The following is a 24,536-nucleotide window of genomic DNA, read 5'->3' as shown; positions in this document are numbered from 1 at the left end:
CAATTATTTCGGCTGTGGTTCGACAGCAAAATATTTTCTTGCACCAACTAATAATGTTGCTGTCAATGAATATTGATGACGACGATGATGACTTTAAAATTGACGAGGATGAGATGCTTGACTGGGTAACTGCCATAAAAACACAAAAGCCAGGAAGATTATGGTCGTTTGTGAGTACTTCTACTAACTTCAACCATAGTTTAACGTACAAGGACATATTTTATGGTTTTAGAAGCGGTTCGGGACATTTTGGGAGAAAGAGGTACCAGAAAACAACGAGGCGTTTTTCAAAGAGAGTTTCCGAATGGAGAGGCCCTGTTTTGATATTTTAGTGAATCGGCTTGAAGTGCTGCGAAAGAAGGACACCAACTGCCGAGCTGCAATTCCTTTGGAAAAGCGCATCGCCATTGCGCTATACACTTTGGGCTCGTCCTCTGAGTACCGAACAGTTGGCAGGCTTTTCGGTGTAGCTCCAAACAGTGTGTGTAATATCCTGCACGAGTTTTGCAGAGCACTTATCGACGAGTTTTCGAAGGAGTACATGTCGCCCAATTACCTAACTTCCGACAAAATTGATGAGTGCGTAAAGGGATTCGAGGCAATTGGGCTTCCTCAGTGCCTAGGTGCAATTGGTAGGAAATCAATAAGAACTTCAGCAATATGTTTACATATAAATTGGTTTTTATACCCGATACTCAAAATGAGTATTGGGGTATATTAGATTTGTGGTAAAAGTGGATGTGTGTAACGTCCAGAAGGAATCGTTTCCGACCCCATAAAGTATATATATTCTTGATCAGCATCAATAGCCGAGTCGATTGAGCCATGTCTGTCTGTCCGTCCGTCCGTCTGTCCGTCCCCTTCAGCGCCTAATGCTCAAAGACTATAAAAGCTAGAGCAACGATGTTTTGGATCCAGACTTCTGTGATATGTCACTGCTACAAAAATATTTCAAAACTTTGCCCCGCCCACTTCCGCCCCCACAAAAGGCGAAAATCTGTGGCATCCACAGAATCATAGATAACCACCATATCTATCAGATTGCTGTATCTGGATCAGATCAGATCATTTTTATAGCCAAAGGGAACAAATCAATTTGCACTGGCTACGCAGCGTTCGACGTCACGCTCAGACTGATTTTCTGTCTCTCTCGCACGCACTCTTTGTCGTGTCGTTTAATATAAGCGGCGTCTGCCGGAGGAGAGCCATACTGACATAGTATCGGGTATAACTGTAGAGTTGCGGTGTCCGCAGCAACTCACAACGTTCCCCCTCGTTTTTGTTTGATGTGAGGGAATAGCAATTGGGTTCCAAGTCAGGACTGAAGGGCTAATGAGTTTGTAGAGATGTGTGAGAGCTCGTATTGTCATGATGGAGAATGATTCCTGTTCGGCACTTGGCTTTGCGAATTTCTCCGAAGACCTCCGGCAAAAAAATGGTCGTGTACCACACAGAATTGACAGTCCTACGTTCCTCTAGCGAAACAACGGCCACATGACCCATTCTTCCGAAAAACAGGCGAGCAGGCCTTTTTTAGCGATTGATAAGTTATGGGGTATCCAACGAGAACAAACCTTTTTTAAACTAGGTGTTCATGAAAAATGGAATATATTGAAGTGGAACTAATGTGCAGGAATGCCTCTATCTTACGATATGTCACATGTCGATCTTGTACTATCAGTTCACGCACACCATCGGTGTTTCGTGGCACAACAACTGATTTTGGAAGACCTTCACGGTACTCGGCATCGACTAAACTACGACCACGATTAAACTCTGCAAACCAGCGAAAAACTGTCCTTTTTGATGGTGCTTTCACGACATACAAAGAACTAAGTTCATCGACACATTCTTGTAATCCACGTCGAAAGTTGTGAAAAATAATCCAACGAAAACCATTTCAAGAAATTTCCATTGTTTTGCCAAATTCATTTTTTTAACTTATTGTAAACAAAACAAAAACCAATTGTACAAAAAAACGTTGTACGTACATATGTATGTATTATTTATTTATTAAATTAACAAATTATCTGTTAATAATGGTACTTAGTTACTAAAGGCGGAAAAAGATAAGTTAAAAGTTAGCTAAATTTAAGTGATTATAAATATTGCATGCAATTAGTTTAAGAGACAGTTCAGGGGATAGGGTTTGGCAGAGGGAGTTATAATTATGGCATAAAACCCTAAAAGGTTCATGATCAGCATAATTAGACCTACATATGGGTAGACGGATAGGCCCAAAAGTACGGGCAGGTCTAGATGGAACGGCCAAGTCAATCTGACCCAAGAGAGTTTGGGAGTCAACAGTCCCGAGAAGGAGCTTGTGCACGAACATTACGCCATTGCATCCTAGAACATATGAGACAAAATGAGGAGCACGACGGTAAAATGTCATAAGTTTGCATTTGGAAAGGTTCAGAAAAAGAAGATTAGTTGGACACCACAATAGTAGTTCACTTAGATCAAGTTGAAGGCGTGTGTGCAAATACCAATCAGAGTAAGAAAGACAGATTTTAACATCATCAGCATACATTAGTGTAGTAGAGTATGTTATAACTTGAGGAAGGTCATTCACAAATAAAATAAACAGAAGCGGGCCCAGATGACTTCCCTGTGGCACACTTGAAGTAACAGTAAGTATATGCTAAAAAAATGACAAAGTTTATTATGGTGTTGTCAGATTTTATGTATTGACATTAGTATTGCCAATAGCAATAGCAATTGCCAATATAAATAGCAACCCGCGTAGCTAGGCCAGATACTTAAATAGCAGCCTACGTAATATAGGCTGAAATAACAATAATTTGTGTTAATTTACTGAAACAGTCGAGACCCACTTTTCATTTAACTACCCAAAAGATTGGCTACAATGGCCTCCGTGTCCATCAGCGTCATCTTATTCGTTAACTTGGACTTTTTGAAGGCGGGCTCGTCATCCGAGTCTTCACCATCATCTTCATTATCATCGCAGCTGGAACTGGGCTCTGGCTTAGGCTGCGATTGAGGATCTCCATTTTGGTTGTACTGATTGGACTCCTTTTTGTAGACTTTGTCGGGATCGGGAAGCCAGGAAAGGTCCACAGAATTGTCACTGTCACTATTGGCGTCGGCATCCTCCTGATCGTTGACGCCCTCTTCGTCTTCGGCTTCGTCTTCGCTCGTTTCTTGGGCAGCCTCCGCCTTCTTGCGCAACTTCTCGCGCTGTAGCTTGTGACGCTTCTTGACCAGCTCACGGAAGCGAAGTTTATCGTACTGATCCTCCTCTGAGAGCAGGGTTTTGGATAGCACCAAGTTTATTCCACCATCGTCGTCCTTGTTCTTATCCTTTTGCTGGCGTTGCTGTCTGGAACTGAGCGCCTTCATCTGACTGCGATCATCGGCCACAGTTTCGCCCTCTTCGTCAAACTTGAGCTTGGAGTTAACCTGCAAATTCTTCTTGAGCGCCTTTTTAGCCAGCGACGCCTTAGTAACGAGCTTTTCGCGCTTGGGCACCACCAGCGGCTCCTCCGGCTTGCCCTCGTCTTTGGTGTGGTCTAACTGTAACTCCAAGGGTCCTCCCTCGACATCGTGATCCCTTCGCTTGACCTTGATAAGGTCATCATCGTCGGTGTCATCATCATCTTCATTACTGCTATCTTCCCCACCAAAGGTTTGCTGTCTGGTTATCTTAGGCAATGCGGTACTGGGGCTCTGACTGGCGCCCGCAGGGCCCTCTGCAGAACTCTGCTGCTGCTGGAGCTGTTTCTGTCGCCAAAGGAACTTCTCCAGGAAGGGGACACGCGGCGTGACCGCCAGGCCCAGCGACTGTGCGTAGGCGTCCAGGTCCAGACTGAACACATTGAACAGACGCTTGTTACGCATGAGGAAGACGGACTTAAGGTATGAGAGGAAGGCACGCTGAGCGGTGGCCCGCAGTTCGGGAAACTGGGCCAAGAATGCCTCGATCTTGACGCGCGGCGAAAAAAGCTTTTTTGGATCGATCTGGACGCAGTGAATGTTGAGGTTGAGCTGCTCCTTCAGCGCTCTGATCATGTAATCTTCTTCGCTGGGAGTCAGGACCAGAAGGCACTCGCCACGGGTTTTGTTGCGGGCGGAGCGACCCGCTCGATGGATGTACTGGGAGACATCTTCGGGACAGTCCAGCTGGACAACCCAGTTGACGGCGGGGAAGTCGAGGCCGCGCGAGGCCACGTCTGTGGAGAACATGACCACGTGGCTCTTGCGCAAGAAGTCTTCGTAGATGGCGATGCGGCGATCCTGGTGCAGGGTGCCATAGAGGGCGAGCAGCGGGCAGCCCGGCCTCAGTTTGCAGAAGATCTCATAGAGATACTTGGCCTGCTTGCAGCTGGACACGAACACGATTATCTTCTGCTTCAAGTGGTTTTTGATGAACGACCAAAGCATGGTGATTTTGTCCTCCAGATTGAGCACCACATAGCTCTGCTGCAGCAGCTCCGGAACTGCCAGAACGGCAGTCGTCTGAATACCCTCCTTTATGGATGTGGATGCCGATGCGGACAAAGAGGTGGAAGCTGCTGACTGGCTACCATATCCCACATAGACGGGATCTTTTAGATTGAGTCTCGCCAAATCCTGAACTGTATTTGTCTGCGTTGCCGAGAAGAGCAGCGTCTGCCGTTCTGGAGGAAAGTTCTCGATTATGGAATTAAGGGTCTTTTGGAAGCCCATGTCCAGGCAGCGATCCGCCTCGTCAAGGACCAGAACCTCCATGGAGCTGGTGTTGAACAACGGATTCTCGTCCATGTGCTGAAGCAGACGGCCGGGCGTGCAGATCAGTATGTTGCACTGGTCCATTCGTGTTCTCTCAAACTTCAGATTCTTGCCCCCTATTATCAGACCGGCAGAAAAGTCGTGATGCTTGCCCACCTTTTTAAGGGTCTCGAAGATCTGGTAGGCCAACTCGCGTGTGGGCGAGATGATTATAGCGCCCACTCCATCCGTACGTGACCATTTGTGGATAAACAGGTGCTCCAAGACCTAAATAGAGGTAATGATATAGAAAAACTAAGTCAAATTTCCCGTATGTCTGAGATCTCCAGCCACTTACGGGTATGAGGAATGCCAAGGTCTTTCCACTGCCGGTGACAGCGGCGCCTAGCACATCCTTACCCAGCAATGCTGGTCCGAGGCTTTCTAGTTGCACTTGCGTTGGATTTACGAATTTGGCCTCGGCCAAGGCCTTTTGAGTCTTTTTGGAGAGTGGAAACTGCGCGAACTTCTTGATGGCCTGTGCATCGATCTCTTTGTATCTCTCCTGGAGCTCACGGATTTCTAAATCGTTGGCCGCCAGTTTTGACTTGTTGTACTCTGGCCTGGGACGCTTCTGCTTGTTACTGGGGCTTGGTTGCCCATTGTTCGGCTTGGGGTGCGGCCTTGGTTTTCCGGACCTCTTGGGTTTGTGTCGTTGCATTCCTTAGAAATTATATATTCTCTTTAATGTTCGCCTATAATCAAAACACACGTTCTGGTTGCACGCGGGAATCAAGTTGCGATGAATTTGTATATATATTAGTGTGAGTGCGGACTATCGATAATAAATACTCAGGTATATTCCGAAAATATACCATTTCAATCTCCAAATATATAATACCATTAAATCTAATCTCACTCAAAAAAATATATATTTTTAATACAAAAGTAGCAAAACAGTTTCTAATACTTTTCACAACTCAGTCTACATGTTATAAAATAAATCAGAAAACTTTATTTTCTTCTGAGTTATATTGGAAAATCACATTTCTATTGTTAGGTTTGACTAAATTTTGCATCGAAAAAAATCTTTCAAATGGCTCATTAAAAACTGCCAACATTTGTTGTTGTTATCATATTTTAAGCCATTATTACCTAAATATACCACAATTGGTCGTATTCCGCTACCCTTCAATACCAGTATAGTGTAAAACACATTTCGCCAACGAATTCTCTAGAGCACATGACATATCCATATATAACAATCTCACTGAATGCTTTTCCCATAAATGTTTTATACCTGGTCTCTCTGTCTTTAAATAAATTCAGGTGTATATTTTATGCCACAAAATGGATAAAATATAGAATTATATACATATATAGCCCTTCAGTCCTGACTTGGAACCCAATTGCTATTCCCTCACATCAAACAAAAACGAGAAGGAACGTTGTGAGTTGCTGCGGAGACCGCAGCTCTACATTTATACCCGATACATAGTCAGGATGGCTCTCCTCCGGCAGACGCCGCTTATATTAAACGACACGACAAAGAGTGCGTGCGAGAGAGACAGAAAATCAGTCTGAGCGTGACGTCGAACGCTGCATAGCCAGTGCAAATTGATTTGTTCCCTTTGGCTATAAAAATGATCTGATCTGATCCAGATACAGCAATCTGATAGATATGGTGGTTATCTATGATTCTGCGTTTTTAGTTTTCTCGAATGTGCAATATTGTGGATGCAACAGATTTTCGTCCTTTGTGGGGGCGGAAGCGGGTGGGGCGAAATTCTGAGATAAACCTTTTATAGTGAGATCTAACAGAAGTGTGGATACTAAATTTGGTTACTCTAGACTTAATAGTCTCTGAGATTTGTGGATGCCCCAGATTTTCGTCCTTTGCGGGGGCGGAAGGGGGTATGGCGAAATTTGGACACGAAACGGTCAAGGTCCGATATCACAGGAGTGTGGATACCAAATTTGGTTGCTCTGGCTCTTATAGGTTCTGAGATCCTTGAACTCATATTTTGCAATTGGCAAAACCGACCATGAAACCTGTGTGTTAGAGAGAGACAGAGCGAGAAAGAATGAAATTGTTTTCTTGATTCTGGCTATAATAATTATACGATCTGGTTGAGATCTTACATTCTAGAACATATAGTCAACCTCTACGATTCTGCGTTTTTGCTTTTATCGTATCTTTAAAAATGTGGATGCCACAGATTTTCGTCGTTCGTGGGGGCGGAAGTGGGCGGGCCGAAGTTTTGAAATATTTTTGTAGCAGTGACATATCACAGAAGTCTGGATACAAAACATCGTTGCTCTAGCTTTTATAGTCTTCGAGCACTAGGCGCTGAGGGGGACGGACAGACGGACGGACGGACAGACGGACAGACAGACAGACAGACAGCACCTTGTCTGGGCGTCCGCCAAAGAAAAAGAAAAAGACCGACATTTCGTGGCTGGCAGAGATCGCCCAGGAGCGTCTCGAGCAACAAAAGGGCCACCACAGAAAGAAGGAGGAGCACGACGTTAGGCAGGAGAAGATGGTGCAGGACTTCATTAGCACCCAAACAAAATTCCAGAACGACTTATTAGAAGTTTTAAAAAGTAAAAATAAATAAGTTTTTAATTTTCATTACGGTCTACACAATATTTTGCGATTGCAGATCGTATCTGTTCTGCTGACTGATTAAAGTCAGCAGAACTGTTGCTGGTATCGGGCTGTTCGCGCTGTTCATTTGTTGCAAGCTCCCAATTTTCATTAATCGCGCTGTTGTGCATATTTAATATATTGTGTAAAATACAACAGCTCATTATTATGGCGCTATTATTTTTGTGGTGGCTACCAAGACCTTTTCCGATTATTCGAAATCTGGCTTTTAAATGCCCAAATGCATTTTCCACCACTCGCCTAGCTTTGGAAAGGTTGTAGTTAAACGTGCGCTGTTCCAAAGAGGCGATTGTGGAAAACGGGTAAGGTTTCATCAGCTTTTTAGAAAATCTAAATGCCGAGTCCCCGATAAGCATTACAGGGACGTTTACTCCGCTTATTTCCTTGGCTTTCTCTTGGAGTAATGCCGATGCTTCGATATGTTTTGCAAGGCTTGACTTCTGGTATATCATCGAGTCATTGCACCTTCCTGCAGAGCCGATATTTACATATGTAAATCTGTATCTAAAAAGAATCGGATTTAAATAATTTAGGACATTAAACCAACTTGCTAAATACATATTTTTGTGCAAGATATTTGCATACCTATAATCCACTAGGGCAAACAAGACTGTGGAATACCAGCCCTTATAGTTATGGTGGTCTACTGCCTCAGCTGCTGGTGGTTTTATTTCGATGTGGCATCCATCTAGAATAAAAAGGAAGTTTAAAAACCAATTTATATGTAAACATATTGCTGAAGTTCTTATTGATTTCTTACCAATTGCACCTAGGCACTGAGGAAACCCAATTGCCTCGAATCCCTTTACGCACTCATCAATTTTGTCGGAAGTTAGGTAATTGGGCGACATGTACTCCTTCGAAAACTCGTCGATAAGTGCTCTGCAAAACTCGTGCAGGATATTACACACACTGTTTGGAGCTACACCGAAAAGCCTGCCAACTGTTCGGTACTCAGAGGACGAGCCCAAAGTGTATAGCGCAATGGCGATGCGCTTTTCCAAAGGAATTGCAGCTCGGCAGTTGGTGTCCTTCTTTCGCAGCACTTCAAGCCGATTCACTAAAATATCAAAGCAGGGCCTCTCCATTCGGAAACTCTCTTTGAAAAACGCCTCGTTGTTTTCTGGTACCTCTTTCTCCCAAAATGTCCCGAACCGCTTCTAAAACCATAAAATATGTCCTTGTACGTTAAACTATGGTTGAAGTTAGTAGAAGTACTCACAAACGACCATAATCTTCCTGGCTTTTGTATTTTTATGGCAGTTACCCAGTCAAGCATCTCATCTTCGTCAAAGTTAAAGTCATCATCGTCATCATCATTATTCAACATTATTAGTTGGTGCAAGAAAATATTTTGCTGTGCAACCACAGCCGAAATAATTGCTATATCTTCATCATCCATTATAATAACCAAGAATTAATAAATCTTCCGCGCAAATTTAATGAACTTGTTATTGGCATCAGCTGTTTTTGACGGATGGTGGCAGTGTGAATCGAAGTTTCACATCTGTCAAAAAATCCCACCATTCCCCCGGGATGGGCTCAGTGTGCAGAGCCTATAAAATAGTTGACTTTTTTTTATAGCTGGACACAAAAGGGTCCCAATAGATAGGAGGCCGCCTTGATTCGATATTTTGGAATGTGGTAGTAAAGTTCAGTCCGTATTTGGAGGTTCCCTTTCCTTAATTCTCCAAGAACTACCGGACAAAAAACGGTTTTTCGTTACGAAAACTGTTGTGGCATTTGGTTCGCTTTAATTTTTTTCGGGCTTAATCTAATCTCATTTTCGGATTTTAAAATATACCAAATATATATACAACCACCAGAAATGGTTACCTTGATTTATATTGTACTTAGTATCGATAACCTGACGTAGTAGTGCTCGAAAATGCATAAAGTCTCAGCATCAGCTGTTGCATTAGGGTTGCGTTATTGCGTTTTGCCGAAAGTCCAGTTTTTGTACATAGGATAATTTTGATATAAATAGCAAACTCCTGGCTATAAAAGTTTGCCTATCACAGAGATTTAATTAAGAGGAAAAATTTAATTGATTCATATCATTTAGTACACATACAAATTAAGTAGATTTGACAGCCCTAATTCAATTGATGCAATGGCGTGGCCACCCTGTACAAATTGTTCTCAGTGTTATCGATAAGTTAATCAGGTGGGCCGTTCTTATTGTTGCTGTCCGAAGTTTGTATCTACAACAAGGTCCCGTTGCCCACACAATCTGCTAAATATGTGTTGTGCTGCAACAGTTAAAAGTGTGAAAGGAGCGCGCGGCGTGAAACTGTTGAAAGCAATTGCCATTGCCTGGTTATACTGGTGCTCGCTGTGAAGCTCTGCCTGCCACCACCCTGCACAACAGCAACACAAACAACAACGGCGCTGATAGCTGCAGCTTCAGACACAGCAGCCATAGGCAGAGCGAAAGCTCCAGTTTAAGCTAGTGGCAGCCCCAACTCTAATCAGTTCGACAGCAGCTAGGCCCCCCTGCTCCTGCCTGTCCCTGTACCCAGCCATTCAGCAATGGGCACTATCTCATCGGTGCTGCAGTGGTCGTGCACCAAGTGCAATACGATCAATCCGACTGAATCTCTGAAATGCTACAATTGTGGGACGGTGCGCAAAGTGTTTCCCAGTCCTACCGCAACATTGTCGTCTCACCAGACGGCTACAGTAAAAACTGCACCGCGACAGCCCAGCACTTGGATACATCGACAGCGAGAGCCCCCACATCCGGCAGAAGCACTGCCAGCTGATGGAGACTCGCTTGATAGGATCAAAACGGTAACCAGGTAAGAAAGAAAGCAGCCAGCACGCAGTAGGCAAAAAGCAGTGGAGGTCAAAAAATCATCACACAAAAACAAACAGCCCGTCCATGTGTGTATTTGTGCGTGTCGCGTGAGTTTGTTTGCATGTGTGTGTGTGTGTGTGTGTGTGTGTGCCTGTATACATAGAGAAGGAGGAGCAGCAGCAGCAGCAACAGCAACAAAAAAAGGAGGAACAGAGAAGAAATTGGGGAAAATCGATTTGGATCAAGAAACATTGTTTACAATTTTATTGATTTGGTTTTTAATTGAATATTACTCTTCGTTCCATCGCCACCCTCCTTTTCCATCGCCCACAATCGGCCGCCGAGGCGTCTGCGCCTCTGTTTTCAGCCGTAGCGCAAAACAAACAACAAAATTTCGCTGAAAAAAAGCGTTTAGTGATTGGGAAGGCGAGCAGAGAAGGGAACAGAACACCAGTGAAAGGGGTGGTCGAAAGTTGGATTTCCATGCGGTCAATGAAATAACCTTTGACTCCGGGCCCCTAACCCACACCTTTTCCTTTCCCCTCCTTGTGTTTCCAGAAACGAATACAACAAGAATGTCTACAAGTCGCTGCTGCGCGGCTGCCTGAAGCGACCGCAGCGGAACAGCCAGAACCTGCCCGCCAACTGCGTCGACTGCGAGGACACGCGAAAGTACATCAAGAGCTCCATTGAGCTATATCGGCACTTCTCGAACCCGGCGCTGAACCGACGCTGGATCTGCCACGCCTGTGAGACGGACAACAACTCAGTAACCTGGCACTGTTTGATCTGCGACACGGTCAGCTATCTGGCGCCCATTTACAAGGACGCGATTGCCGGCGACGGTCCTCGGGGCCAAGAGCTAGCTGACAATCTAGGCAGCGGCAGCAAGGGGGAGCTGCTAACGGACAGATCGGACCAGAATAATCATTATAGCCATCACCAGCTGCATCAGCATCAGTACCAGCACCAGCAGGAGGAGCACCAACAGCAACAACATTCCCAAAAACGACAGCTTAAGGGCAGCGGTCGAAGTGGCAGATTCTCCCTTTTTCGGCGTACCCAGAGCCTGAGCACGGCCATCGACAAGAGCTCCTCGGGCCGCAGCTGCCACATATGCTATGTGAACAACCAGAGCAAGGACATCTTCAATCTTCCCCAGTCCAAGCCACTGCTAACAGGTGAGTTCTACCCATCGCAGCGCACCTTGAAGGCCCCTCTAGTCAAAATCCTAATCTCATGGCATCTCCCATCCCTTTGCCAGGTATTCCTCCTGTGGCCACCTGCAGCAATTCGCGCTTCGCCATTGCCAACGATACCTTCTGTCGTCGTAAGCAGAACAATAACAACAAGAACCAAAATAAAGTGGTGCGCGAGAGTTGCGCCAAAAAGAAATACAACTTCACCATCACGACGCTCTCGCGATCCTCGGCCAAGGAGGAGGCCAAGTCTATATCGAAGCCGCTACGACAGCAACAGCAGCCGAAGCAGCAGCAAGCGAATGCCCAGCGGGAGCCAGCAGTGAGTATGAATCCATCACAGTTCACCATACCGAGGAACGGAGTCTTCATAGCCGTCAATGAGTGGTCAGAGCCGACGGCCAGTACTGCTGCCAGTGGAAAGCGCAGCCAAGCCCTGCCCTGTGATATGGCCCACAATCATCAGCCCCAGCAGCAGTACCACAACAACAACAACAACAATAACAACAACAGCAACAGCAACAAGAACAACAACAATTGTGGAAAGATGCACCAGCAGCAGCAGCAGCTGTATGAGAACGATTGCGTGGCCTTGGTCCAACAGCAGCTGAGGGCGACCGCTGCCCAGGCAGCCCAGGCAGCAGCAACCGCCGTGGCTGTGCCCCTGCCTCTGCTTATGCCTGTGGCTTCCTCCCCTGTGGCTGCAGGGGAGCCGTCAATGCCCATATATGCTCAGGTGAACAAGCAGCACAAGCTCAAGAAGAAACACCATCAGCAACAGCAACAGCAGCAGCAGGAAGTACAGGCCAACAACAATGAAAGCGTCAACGTTGAGGCGTCAGCTTTGACAACGGACAACAGTAGTAGCGAAGCTATGACAGGATTCGGCCTGGGAGCCAGCACCGATGGCAGCGGGGAGGCAAGCGAGTCAGAGTCGAGCAGTACACAGCCAGAGCTGCACGTCGAAGAGCATTCCATCTATGCCAAGGTTTGGAAGGGACCACGCAAGGCCACTGAATCCAAAATGTAAATTTCCAAGCCGCTAGAGCAACACCAACACCAAACACTCAATACCCAACAATCTCTCACCTGCCGCTCCAAAGCAGAACCGTGCAGAACAGTGCAGAACACACTGTTCCTGTTCCCTTATCAATTATTTAGGTTCTGCTGATTATGTTTTGTTTTGCTTGGACGCTTAGTCACACCCGGGCCATGTGTCTGTGTGTGTGTGTTCCACACAGTGAAAGCTCTACCGGCGGAGTTCCCCCTGGAACGGAAAAATGTATATTTGCAACCAATCTTGGGGTGTCCGCTTACGAGGGCTCTCACTGTAGATGGTATTATCTTTTCGTTTGGTTTGTCGCTTTTTTGCTTGCTGCGGTTTCAGTTGCGTTTTCGTTTCCATTTCAGTTGCATATTCAGTTTCAGTTTGTTGTTAATTAGCCGAATTAATTAGCCGCTTCATTTGCGAACCCAATTTTATTTCAATTATTGTAATTATTACTATTATTATTATTATTATTATATACGGACGGATCAATTGGAGTTACTTGTGTTGGAGTTAATATTTGATCGCTTGCTCTGTGTTTACAGCACTCATGATCCAGGCAGTAGTCGTCTTATTGTTGCCACAGCCTCAGCGATAGCAACAGGGGCGCCATCGGGGGCAGCAGCAGGATCAGCGATAGCAGCACCTGTGGCCCAACGCAGCGAAAATAAACCGCTGGTGGGGCACAGCAGCCGCAGCAAGATGTGGACATGCATCAAATGTTCCTATGCCTACAATCGTCTCTGGCTGCAGACCTGCGAGATGTGCGAGGCCAAGCCGGAGCAGCAGGCCCAACAGCAGCCGCAGCAGCAGGCAGGTCGGTACATCTGTCAAGGGAATCCACATGAACATGCGCTTATGCAGGCTTATGCTTTGCTCGAATTGAATTTCAGAGACGCCAACGAACCGAGACGAACCGTGGACGTGCAAGAAGTGCACCCTGGTCAACTACTCCTCGGCCATGGCCTGCATTGTGTGCGGCGGATCCAAGCTGAAGAGCATCTCCTCCATCGAGGACATGACGCTGCGCAAGGGCGAGTTCTGGACGTGCAGCCACTGCACTCTCAAGAACTCGCTGCACTATGGTCTGTGCAGTGCCTGCAAGTCCATTCGGCTGCTCCCCGTCGAAACGGTGCGCGAGCGTCCCGATGGGCAGTCGTACGAGGACCAAGACGCTGCCGCCGCTGGCCACCTCCCGCCAGGCACCGCCAACGAGGCCAAGATTCCAACGGGGATCGCCATGCCTATGCCCATGCCCTTGTCCTTGCCTATGACTGTGCCCATGCCCATGCTGCAGTTGCCAGCAGCGGTCGTGCATCGTGGGTCACGCAGTCCCTCGCCCAGGGCGATAGGGATGACGCCCATTGTACAGCAGCAGCAGCAACAGCAGCAACCGCAACAGGTGCAGTCAGTAAGGAGCTCCTCGGGGGCCATTCCCAAAAGGCACAGCACCGGGGGCTCCATCGTCCCTCGCAACATTTCCATAGCCGGACTGGCGGCTGGCACTTCAGCCTACAACATACAGCAGGGATCATCAGCAGGGTCTGGCTCCAAGAAGTGGCAATGTCCGGCATGCACCTACGAGAACTGCGCCGCCTCCGTAGTTTGCGACATATGCTCGAGTCCGCGGGGGCTAGTAAACGCTGTTATCGGGGATGCCCTGGCCAGGAAGTCCATACGGGTGGCCCTAACAGACATCCGGCAAGAGAGCAAGCTGATGGAGAACCTGCGCCAGCTGGAGGAGACCGAGGCACTGACCAAGTGGCAGAATATCATCCAGTACTGCCGCGACAACAACGAGCTCTTCGTCGACGACTCCTTTCCGCCGGCGCCGAAAAGCCTCTACTACAACCCGGCAAGCAGTGCAACCGAGGGCAATCCGGTGGTGCAGTGGCGCCGTCCGCACGAGATTAACTGCGACGGCGGCGCATATCCGCCGTGGGCCGTTTTCCGCACTCCCCTGCCATCGGACATCTGCCAGGGTGTGCTGGGCAATTGCTGGCTGCTAAGCGCCCTGGCCGTGCTAGCTGAGCGCGAGGACCTCGTCAAGGAGGTGTTGGTCACCAAGGAGATTTGCCCCCAGGGAGCCTACCAGGTGCGGCTCTGCAAAGACGGCAAGTGGACGACAGTGCTCGTAGACGATCTGCTGCCCTGCGATAAGCGCGGCCATCTGGTTTATTCGCAGGCTAAGCGGAAGCAGCTCTGGGTGCCGCTGATTGAGAAGGCAGTGGCCAAGATCCATGGCTGCTACGAGGCGCTCGTCTCAGGCCGCGCCATCGAAGGCCTGGCCACTCTGACGGGCGCCCCCTGTGAGAGTATACCGCTGCAGGCGAGCTCCCTGCCCATGCCCAGCGAAGACGAGCTAGACAAGGATCTGATCTGGGCGCAGCTGCTTAGCTCGCGCTGTGTGCGCTTCCTCATGGGTGCAAGCTGCGGCGGTGGCAACATGAAGGTCGACGAGGAGGAGTACCAGCATAAGGGCCTGCGGCCCCGGCACGCCTACTCTGTGCTGGACGTGAAGGATATCCAGGGGCACAGGCTGCTAAAGCTGCGCAACCCGTGGGGCCACTATTCGTGGCGCGGCGATTGGTCGGATGACTCTTCGCTGTGGACTGACGACCTCAGGGATGCCCTGATGCCGCACGGCGCCTCCGAGGGTGTCTTCTGGATCTCCTTCGAGGACGTGCTCAACTACTTTGACTGCATCGACATCTGTAAGGTACGGTCCGGGTGGAACGAGGTGCGTCTGCAAGGCACCCTCCAGCCATTGTGCTCCATCTCCTGTGTCCTGCTCACCGTGCTGGAACCCACCGAGGCGGAGTTCACGCTCTTCCAGGAGGGCCAGCGAAACTCCGAGAAGTCGCAGCGCTCCCAGTTGGATCTCTGTGTTGTGATATTCCGCACCCGCTCGCCGGCGGCCCCCGAGATCGGCCGTCTCGTGGAGCACAGCAAGCGTCAGGTGAGTGTTCGTGACCCAGACAAGTCAACCACCTCTGCCCCGGATTGATTTGGGAATCTCTTTGCAGGTGCGCGGCTTTGTGGGCTGCCACAAGATGCTAGAGCGGGACATATATCTGCTGGTTTGCCTGGCCTTCAACCACTGGCACACTGGTATTGAGGATCCGCACCAGTATCCGCAGTGCATCCTAGCCATCCACAGCTCAAAGCGCCTGCTTGTGGAGCAGATCATCCCTTCGCCGCACCTCCTAGCCGATGCCATCATCAGTCTGACCTTAACCAAGGGTCAGAGGCACGAGGGACGAGAGGGTATGACCGCCTACTACCTCACCAAGGCAAGTCTTCCTTTACCATTCCATTTCGCACTCCAAATTAACAATGAAAGGCTCATATGGTTTTGTATTTGTGGTCCTCCGCAGGGCTGGGCGGGTCTGGTTGTGATGGTAGAGAACCGACACGAGAATAAGTGGATTCATGTCAAGTGCGACTGCCAGGAGAGCTACAATGTGGTGTCCACCCGAGGCGAGCTCAAAACTGTGGACTCCGTGCCACCGCTTCAAAGGTAGGTTAGACGTTCAGCGTCGATCAGATTCCCCACTAATTTCTCAACATTACGTACCCGTACCAGGCAAGTGATTATTGTGCTTACCCAGCTGGAGGGAAGCGGCGGCTTCAGCATCGCCCATCGGCTCACACACCGGCTGGCCAACTCTCGGGGCCTCCACGACTGGGGACCGCCAGGAGCTACACACTGCCCCCCCATTGAAAACGTACACGGGCTGCATGCTCCGCGCCTGATCACCTAATCTGAGACTCCATTGATTAAGGACCGCACAAATGCGTATGAAATGCATGGATGCATGAACGGATGAACGGATGCCTGAGCACTGGTTAAAGATAACGATTAATGATTCCTTTTGATGTTCTCTCGATGTGTACTTATGTATGTCTTGATTTCCATTCGCCTCCGCTCATTTATACCGTACTCTAGTCTATGTTTTGTAAACGTATTACGTACCATGCATACAACAAAAACCAAAACCCAAAGGAAAGAAATATATATATGTATAGATGGGTATAGACGTATACCATCTGATCAAACTTCAAACGAACTGGTTAAAAAACCAACATTTTGATGTGCGTATGTATGTTGGAGTTGAACTAAACAACTCAACTCTTTAAAATCGGCTCTAAAATAGACTTCTAAAGGACTCGTACGGCGATGGGAGGCCCTTATTACCTTAGCGAAGTTTAGTTTTTGGCCAAAACTCAGTCACAATCTGGCTGCAAAACGTCTCAAAACGGCCAAGCATTGGCTGGAACAAATTCATGGTGAATCAACTTTTTCAATGGTTGGTCGTCAGCCATCGGGTGTTTCAGGGAGATCAACGAATGACGGGTCGGCTTGCCATAACTCGTTCTGGGATACCTGTGGTCTCCTGACCCGAGGCGGCTTTGCTCCATACCCTAGGATACAGGGAGATCGCGAACTTACCGTCACCCGTCGTAGCTGTATACAACGGTGAAAGTGCGACTATACTCTCCCCGTGAAGGCGGCTGGTAACAGGTCCAGATTGTGGCTAGTGGTAGTGGGGCGGAGAGAAGAAAACTCTCAGTGTTGCCTAGGCATGCAAGGTCGAGGGGGTGCTCAGTCGCTAATATGCGTAATCCGGATACATGCCATCCTCCAGCTTAAACTAGGCTTCGCGGGGCAAGAGGGAAGTTTCCCCTTCTCGTGGATCCAATTATGCCAAATTCGAATACATCTAAACATATCTCAAAGGAGTTCGGTACTCCTCATAAAGTGCCGGAGGAAAATGATTATCCCTCTATCTCTGCATCTGGGAAGCCAGGGAAATAAAAGACGGGGAAGGAGACTAATTCGGGCGACCGTCTCCAGGCAGCACGCGCTGCGAGGATAAGTCCGAGGGCCAATCGGGACAATCCACGTCGGGGGGCCCAAGCTTGGGGGTTACCAAGCCAAGCGACATCGCGCTGGCAAGCGTTCAGGGACGACTCAATAAAAGGGAAGATAAAAACGATCCAGCATATCATTTACACAAGTGATCCAGCTGAGGCAATGTACCAAGACAATCCTGATAAACTACCAGACAGCCAAAGCTGGTAAGGGCGCGGCTAAGGCCCCAAGCAAGCGTCAAGAAGTTTAGCAGGTCACGAAAACGCAGTTCAGCCACTGCTCGCTTGACGAGGTAGCGAGGGTCAAGACCCTTATTGGTGTCCTAGACAGGGGCTCTAGTGTCAGACAGATTCCTCAATAAAAATGGCACCAGGTGGAAAACTAGCTGCTGTATCGCTTCCTCCAGAAGCTAGAGGAGAGCGGAGGATAACCGCCCAATTGTGATGACGCCTCGTGGCAACAGGGTAGAGTAAAAGCCATTGCCTGCCAAGATCCTCGCTCGGCGGCGCTCTGCACGTAAGCGGTGGCGAAACTAAAAGATGTCTGCCCAGGAGCCAAACTGGAGGTCCCCCACACCTTCCTACAGCCGATTGGACGTGGCTAAGACGGACGAGATAAATGGACAGGGCCTGGTGCCTCATCCTCGTCTTAAACGAAGAGTCAATAGAACTCCTCGGAATAACGCAAGGAGTTGTAAACTACGGCTACAAAAAAGAGGTATCCAGGCAAAACAATGGTGCAGGTGAACCTCAGGAATGTTTTTGACACTCCTGCATATAAACTTCCCCATTGCTCTCCTGCTCCACCTAGCCAAGAGTAGTCCACATTCAAGAGCCCTGGATTCTCGGAAACAGGTCATGAGAGCTTACTGAGGATCTGCTCTATCTCCAAACGCGCCCCTTTGCGAGCTCATCACAGGTCCAAGTGAGTTGAGGGGTGGCTCGTCTCTGGGATTTTGGCTTTTAATTTGTCCCAAAAGTTTATGTTACCTAATATGGAACTTTTTTAGACTGAGATCTTTGAAGAAAATGTTTGTTTTTCAGAACTAGGGCGGAGAAAATAAAGTTTCAGATGATGTCGTCTACGAACGAGAAGTGGGTAGGTTTGAAGTTACGTCGCAGCCTACGATGTGGGTATTGAGAAGAAGATCTAACGACACTGCTCGACGTAGCCCAGCACTGACCAGCTTTCTTCAGGTAACGCTTAGCCGTTGAGAGAACCTTGCTCAAACGCCAAGGCTCTGAGTTTGTTTTTCCTATGTTCAATATTGAATGTTGACAGACTGACCTTAAGCTCAAGAAAGATCTGTTCAGCATTGGCTTTGACCTTGTTAAAGAGCCGCCGCGATGTTTTTCGGAGTTCCCCTAGTCTCGGAGTCCACCATTCAGTTTTCTTCCGACCTCTAGTTGCTAGTTGCCAGGACGGCAAGCTTTATTGAGTGCCTCATTGCAGGCGTCAGTAGATAATTGTAAAATACGGTATTGCCAAACGAAGCACATACATTTTTGTAAATATACTTCATGGGCGGCTCATCAACCGTGTAGAATGACCCACCCCAATCGTGTGGATACACGCTGCGGCTACAATAACTTGAATCCCCCAAAATCCAGGCGCATTGTCGTCGAGCTGGATGACCTATTAAATGAGGCTGGGTGTTTCCCAAGCCCTCGGGTCGTACCATATACCAACAATCTGAAAAAAAATATAACGTAAACAAAAAAAAAAAAAAACACTTCAAAACAAATGGAATCAAATAACTTTACATTCTTCCTCCAACACAGACGCGAACCAGGCTGAGGTTTCAATTACCTCCGACGTACCCACCATACCTGAGATCCGGAGCAGTAGCTTCTGAATTACCCTGCCATGGGAAGGCCTTTCCCCCCGTCTTTTCAAAACATTTAGCAGCTAATATTCTTTCCAAACGCGTTCCATTTCCTTTTAGATTGGCACTCGCAATTTCAATCAAATACATCCCAATGTCAGTTTGGGACTTAGATTTGGAAATTTAAGGTTTTTCGCATGATTCCGTTTGCGCAAACCACCGAGCTTATTTATGTATGTATGTTGGACTGACAACAAATAATGTACACTCCATTGCTCTTCGAAATTAATATTGATATTTTAAATGGCAGAACAACGTCTACCGGGCTAACTAGTCGAACTGATAACAGCTACAAAGCGGAGCGACAGATAACCTGCATACTGTCTTACAGTCTAGATTGGACTAAACTAATGCCGCACCCATATTGCTGCCAGGGCAATGTATCTTTTTATTGTTATTTGATCGCTGCTGGAGCGAGTTGAATGGTCCCCAGAATATTAATCTGCAGTTATCAGATACATCAGTTTTTTTTTATGTTTTAAGAATTTTTAACGTCGACTGGCGGACCCAAAGTGATGTATTTTTTTTACCGGAAAATAGATACTGACCTGATCAGATTTCCGTGCAAACTAACCCAAACTTTTTTAATAAAATTAACTTGAAATCATAATTAATACATGCGTTTCGGTTTGATGAAGCCAAAATTATAAAAGAGTTTAGAATTTGATAACATAAACGTCATCATGGTTGAATATAGTGTCGGAAATTCGGAAAAATAATTTACAGTCGTTAATATTTTCCGCCATTTACCTCAAGTCGTTGTTTAATAGAGGGGACTTAAGTGGGCTAATTCGGTTTTTCATCATACGAGACGCTATATTGTTGTTGAGGAACCAAAATTGAGGCAATAACAATCAAAGTCAAGTATTCAAAATAAGCCAGTCAAGTAGAAAATCATTAATCGGATAAAATTATGTGGGCAGGGCTGAGGGTTCTATCTACTAGTAATATTTCACTGAATATGTATAATAGAACTTGAATTCGTCAGTATATTTACGGTATATTTGTAAAATGAGACGGTATATTTTGGTATATTTCTGATGGTCGGATAAATTCGATAAAAAATTCGATAAATTCGCGGTCACACTGCTCTATTTTGTTCATTGCATTGTGTTCGTTCGTTTCGTGTTTTTTTTTAAAATGGCTGATACAAAGGGCGTGAGTAGCTCGATAATTTTATATACAATTTTGATTAGCATGTCTAGTGATCGCTTAAAAAAGAAATTTACTCAAAGCAGTTCGATGCAGATGCAGCATATGTCTGTAGTCCAAATGCTAAGTGCATTTTTGTTTGCCGTGAGCTCGCCGATGCCTCCTTCGTTCGTTCGCCTTGCGTCCGCTCATTGTGCAGTCAAGTGATTCACAACACATGCCGGCGTCGGTGGTGGCGTCGCTATCGGCATTCTTCCTTTGTTTGCGATTGCAGATCTCTCCGAGTGTCCCGCCTCTGACCCACATTCAGAGAGCAATGGCAATGGCAGTCAGTAACGATAGCATTTTTCTGATATTTTGGGTGTCAGCCATGTACATACATATATATGTACAAAAATATGTGGCTTGTGGCAAGAGAAATTTTAGTTTCTTTATTGTGCGTGACAAGCATTTCAAGCAGTCGCGACGCCATCGCTTTCTATGCGAAATAAAAACAATACTCGATAATAATAACGGCTTACATATCTCTTTTTGTTATGGTATGTTGCAGTTTTCCAGCATTGAGACGCCCGGCTATGTGGGGTTCGCAAATCTGCCCAACCAAGTGCATCGGAAGTCCGTGAAAAAGGGCTTCGAGTTCACCCTGATGGTGGTTGGCGAGTCCGGACTTGGCAAGTCCACACTGGTCAACAGTTTATTTCTCACGGACCTATACCCGGAACGCATCATACCCGATGCCATAGGTAGGCGCACGCCCCTCCCTGTCTCTTTTTGTGTTTCCTTGTGTTGGACGTTGATGACTCGCATCTTCTTGCAGAAAAACAAAAGCAAACAGTCAAGTTGGAGGCCTCGACAGTGGAGATTGAGGAGCGTGGGGTCAAACTGCGCCTTACCGTAGTCGACACACCCGGATTTGGTGACGCCATCGACAATTCTAACAGCTTCAGTGCCATACTCGAGTATATCGATGAGCAGTACGAGCGCTTCCTGCGCGACGAAAGCGGTCTTAATCGTCGCAACATTGTGGACAATCGCATACACTGCTGCTTCTACTTTATTTCGCCCTTTGGGCATGGGTAAGTTCACTTTCACTGCAATGTGTTCGTTCGTTGTCCCTTCGACGGTTCTTAACGCTGAGTTTTGATTGGATTGTATAGCCTGAAGCCATTGGATGTGGAATTCATGAAGAAACTCCACTCCAAGGTGAACATTGTGCCCGTTATTGCCAAAGCTGACTGCCTCACCAAAAAAGAGATCTTGCGCCTTAAGTGCCGCATTATGCAAGAAATCGAGAGCCATGGCATTAAAATTTATCCACTGCCAGACTGTGATTCAGACGAGGACGAAGACTACAAGGAACAAGTGAAGCAACTGAAGGAAGCTGTGCCTTTTGCCGTCTGCGGCGCCAATACATTACTTGAGGTCAAGGGTAAAAAGGTTCGCGGCCGCCTCTATCCCTGGGGCGTGGTCGAGGTGGAGAATCCCGATCACTGTGATTTCATAAAGCTGCGCACAATGCTAATGTGAGTAGTTCCCGCTGTCCCACGCTCTATTTCACACGCTCGTTAACTTTTATGTTTGTTTTCCGTTCCAGAACCCACATGCAGGACCTGCAGGAGGTGACGCAAGAGGTGCACTACGAAAACTATCGATCTGATCGCCTGGCCAAAGGCATCAAGGGTAAGGAGAACGGCATAAAGCAGGAACGTGAGAACAACGTGAACGCTCAGACTGTAGCAAACAGTGCGCTCTCAGAGAAGGACCGCATACTGCAGGAGAAGGAGGCTGAGCTTGCACGTATGACGGAGATGCTGGCCCAGATGCAAGCACGCATGCAAGCCCAGCATTGAAGCGTATCCAATCAATTGATACATACACCTACATATATATACATATATATATATATAAAAATCAAGAAGCGAAAAGCACTAAATTGTGCAATCGATAGTTATACACAAAAAACATACATATACATATATATATATATATTTTGTACGCAGATTTTTAAGTTGCGGTCGCGCTTGACTATAATCTCACTGTAAAACGAAGGGCGCTAAAGTATTTTGTATTAATTTTGCATTCACCATATTTATATCATGTGTATATGTACATGCATATGAATATCAATATATAGAACATAGATATACACGAAAACACACAGCCGCACATCTACTACGTGTGGCGAAACATCTGCAATGCAATTGCTCCCAAAATGCTCATCAAATCGACAAAAACAAACGCGAACACATTTCATATCACACTCCTAAAATCGAACATGAATAACAACTGTATTCCTACTATGTATTTAGACATGACATGTCGATATTAACCATGGATTATTGCACTCTGTATTTGCATTTAGGTTAAGTATACACCCATCGCCTGATTCATCCGATCTAATGTATGTTAGTCCATTTTTTGTCTGTTTATCGTCTTTATAGTCTCCAACACACAGCAGTAGCTGGCGCTGGCTGGACGCTGGCTCCCTCCGACAACCAGCCAGCTTCCAGCTCCGCTGCTGGCTCTGCTCTTCCGTATTAAGCGTTTCCTTTAGGTTATAGTTCTGCACGTCGTACTGTCGTCCTTTGATTTGCCCTCGAACTATGGGCCCAGTCCCCTGCCCCCTGCATCCTATGCACAATCTCTGACTGCTCAAACTTGATCTTTGAAGTACTTGAAGCTCTTTAAAGTGATCCCTTCCTAGGTGGCATGGCCCGCCCATAGATCCGGGCAAGTTAAAGGACGAGTCAAGGGCCACGTGCACTCGAAAGTAAAAACAAAAAACCAAAATGTGAAATCTCTTTTTTATTATGTATATGAAATATTTTATCCCAACTTAATTCGCTATGACTTTATATTCTACAAGGTGCGTTCCTCACTAAACGGAACATTTAAAAAAAATAAAAGCAGCAAAAGTGTATTTTATTGCAGATAATTTATAATCCGTTGATTTGTGTTCAATGGGGTCTTCTAGGGGATTTTCTTTCTCAAACGAGAACGCAAAAATTTGTATTCTTATTCTTCAGTGGTCACATCTCCATACATATGTACATTGCACATATATCTACATACATCCATCTACATACATATATTGTTTACATAAAGGTTCGGGATATTGTAAATTATGTATTAGTTCCTAAGAATTACTTTCGTTGTAGGGCGTTGTATAACGTTTCAGCAAGCTGTGGTCCGACAATGATTTTCTACCACTACAACACAAAACACCATAGCACAAAGTAATGGCACAAGCGACTTATTTATTTTTTTGTATTATTATTATTGTAATCGGGCGGAGAGAAGAAAACTCATAACACCAGTTCAGGGTGACACTGTCATATGCCGAGGGATGCATGGCTGCATCTCGGAAACCACTGCCCAAAACGACGGGGAAGGAGACTAAGTCGGTCCACCGTCTCGAGGCAGCTAGCGCTGCGAGGAGGGGTCCCAAAAGCCAATCGGGCCAATCCACGTCGGGGGGCCCCAAGGGCCCCGCGGTTACCGGGGTGGCTGCCATGCAGAGCGTTATTGCGGCTGGCAGACCCCTTGGGGCCGGCGACCCCTTGACAACCCCGGCATTTCAGGTGGATTTCCTGCTTCGAAAGATAGGCGTAGGTTCCAGGACAAGAGACGGGCGGCCTTCATTCTGGGCAACGATGACAAGGTGTTCCTGGCGTCTGCCCAAGGCCAGCCAGCCAAAGCTGTCAAGGCCGCAGCCAAGGCCCCAAGCAAGCGGCAACGCTCGGCGGAAGATACCACCACGTAAGTCCAACAGGCCAAGAGGACGAAAACCCTGAGCAACTGCTCGTTTGCCGAGGTGGCGAGGGGAAAACCCCTAATTGAAGTCATAGACAGGGAGTCATGGAGGACCACCGCCCAAGTGTGAGGACGCCGGGTGGCACCAAGGCCGAGTGCCATCGCCTGCCACGATGCTCGCTCGGCGGTAGCATCGCTCAAGGAGGTCTACCCATGAGCCAAGCTGGAGGCCGTAAAATGGGAGGACATCCCCAGCAAGCCGAGGGCCAGAGCTTGGGTCTCGGCGAAGCCTGCAGAGCCGGAAAAGATTCTCCGGATTCTGCAGGTCTGCAAGCCCCACCTTCCCACAGCCGATTGGATGGTGGCCAAGGTAGAGGAGAGCAATGGACAGAGGCGCCAAGTCATCCTCGAACTGAACGAGGAGTCGGTAAGACTTCTCCAT

At 47.2% G+C, this 24,536-nt stretch overlaps 4 protein-coding genes and 1 long non-coding RNA gene across 8 annotated transcripts; 2 read left to right on the top strand and 3 right to left on the bottom strand.

The window, feature by feature from the left end:
• Positions 1-2,571: 2,571 nt before the first annotated feature.
• On the bottom strand, positions 2,572-5,475 carry LOC6602622 (probable ATP-dependent RNA helicase DDX10). Its single transcript, XM_002027613.2, has 2 exons — positions 5,069-5,475; positions 2,572-4,998 (listed from the first exon to the last, which is right to left on the bottom strand). The coding sequence occupies exons 1-2, from the start codon at positions 5,429-5,431 to the stop codon at positions 2,845-2,847; spliced, it is 2,517 nt and encodes an 838-aa protein (XP_002027649.1). The 5' UTR covers positions 5,432-5,475; the 3' UTR covers positions 2,572-2,844.
• A 1,860-nt stretch (positions 5,476-7,335) lies between these two features.
• On the bottom strand, positions 7,336-9,100 carry LOC113566209 (protein ALP1-like). Its single transcript, XM_026990871.1, has 4 exons — positions 8,604-9,100; positions 8,142-8,541; positions 7,967-8,069; positions 7,336-7,885 (listed from the first exon to the last, which is right to left on the bottom strand). Exons 1-4 carry the CDS (start codon positions 8,781-8,783, stop codon positions 7,336-7,338), a joined length of 1,233 nt encoding a protein of 410 aa, XP_026846672.1. The 5' UTR covers positions 8,784-9,100.
• Positions 9,101-9,568: 468 nt separating this feature from the next.
• Positions 9,569-16,487, top strand: LOC6602630 (calpain-D). Of its 3 annotated transcripts, XM_026990856.1 has the most exons (8): positions 9,569-10,182; positions 10,740-11,362; positions 11,446-12,406; positions 12,974-13,245; positions 13,322-15,387; positions 15,455-15,721; positions 15,806-15,948; positions 16,015-16,487. In XM_026990856.1, exons 1-8 carry the CDS (start codon positions 9,914-9,916, stop codon positions 16,190-16,192), a joined length of 4,779 nt encoding a protein of 1,592 aa, XP_026846657.1. In that variant the 5' UTR covers positions 9,569-9,913; the 3' UTR covers positions 16,193-16,487. The 3 variants fall into 3 exon arrangements, with proteins under 3 accessions (XP_026846657.1, XP_026846658.1, XP_026846659.1); XM_026990857.1 differs by lacking the exons at positions 10,740-11,362; positions 11,446-12,406 and having other exon boundaries at positions 9,571-10,182; XM_026990858.1 differs by lacking the exons at positions 9,569-10,182; positions 10,740-11,362 and having other exon boundaries at positions 11,618-11,702.
• Positions 16,488-18,705: 2,218 nt separating this feature from the next.
• LOC113566213 lies at positions 18,706-19,302 on the bottom strand. The gene is made up of 2 exons (XR_003408994.1): positions 19,068-19,302; positions 18,706-18,996 (listed from the first exon to the last, which is right to left on the bottom strand). It is a non-coding gene; the product is annotated as an uncharacterized LOC113566213 (long non-coding RNA).
• A 1,012-nt stretch (positions 19,303-20,314) lies between these two features.
• LOC6602631 (septin-1) lies at positions 20,315-23,271 on the top strand. 2 transcript variants are annotated; one of them, XM_002027617.2, is made up of 5 exons: positions 20,315-20,347; positions 20,892-21,084; positions 21,159-21,417; positions 21,499-21,864; positions 21,936-23,271. In XM_002027617.2, the coding sequence occupies exons 1-5, from the start codon at positions 20,330-20,332 to the stop codon at positions 22,189-22,191; spliced, it is 1,092 nt and encodes a 363-aa protein (XP_002027653.1). In that variant the 5' UTR covers positions 20,315-20,329; the 3' UTR covers positions 22,192-23,271. The 2 variants fall into 2 exon arrangements, with proteins under 2 accessions (XP_002027653.1, XP_026846641.1); XM_026990840.1 differs by lacking the exon at positions 20,315-20,347 and adding an exon at positions 20,643-20,669.
• The last annotated feature ends 1,265 nt before the right edge of the window (positions 23,272-24,536 follow it).

Source organism: Drosophila persimilis, unplaced genomic scaffold, assembly GCF_003286085.1.
Source record: "Drosophila persimilis strain 14011-0111.01,24,50 unplaced genomic scaffold, DperRS2 tig00000622-arrow-arrow-pilon, whole genome shotgun sequence".
Taxonomy (NCBI): domain Eukaryota; kingdom Metazoa; phylum Arthropoda; class Insecta; order Diptera; family Drosophilidae; genus Drosophila; species Drosophila persimilis.
The sequence above is the reverse complement of the archived record's forward strand: the minus strand, read 5'-3'. Positions and strand labels throughout refer to the sequence as shown.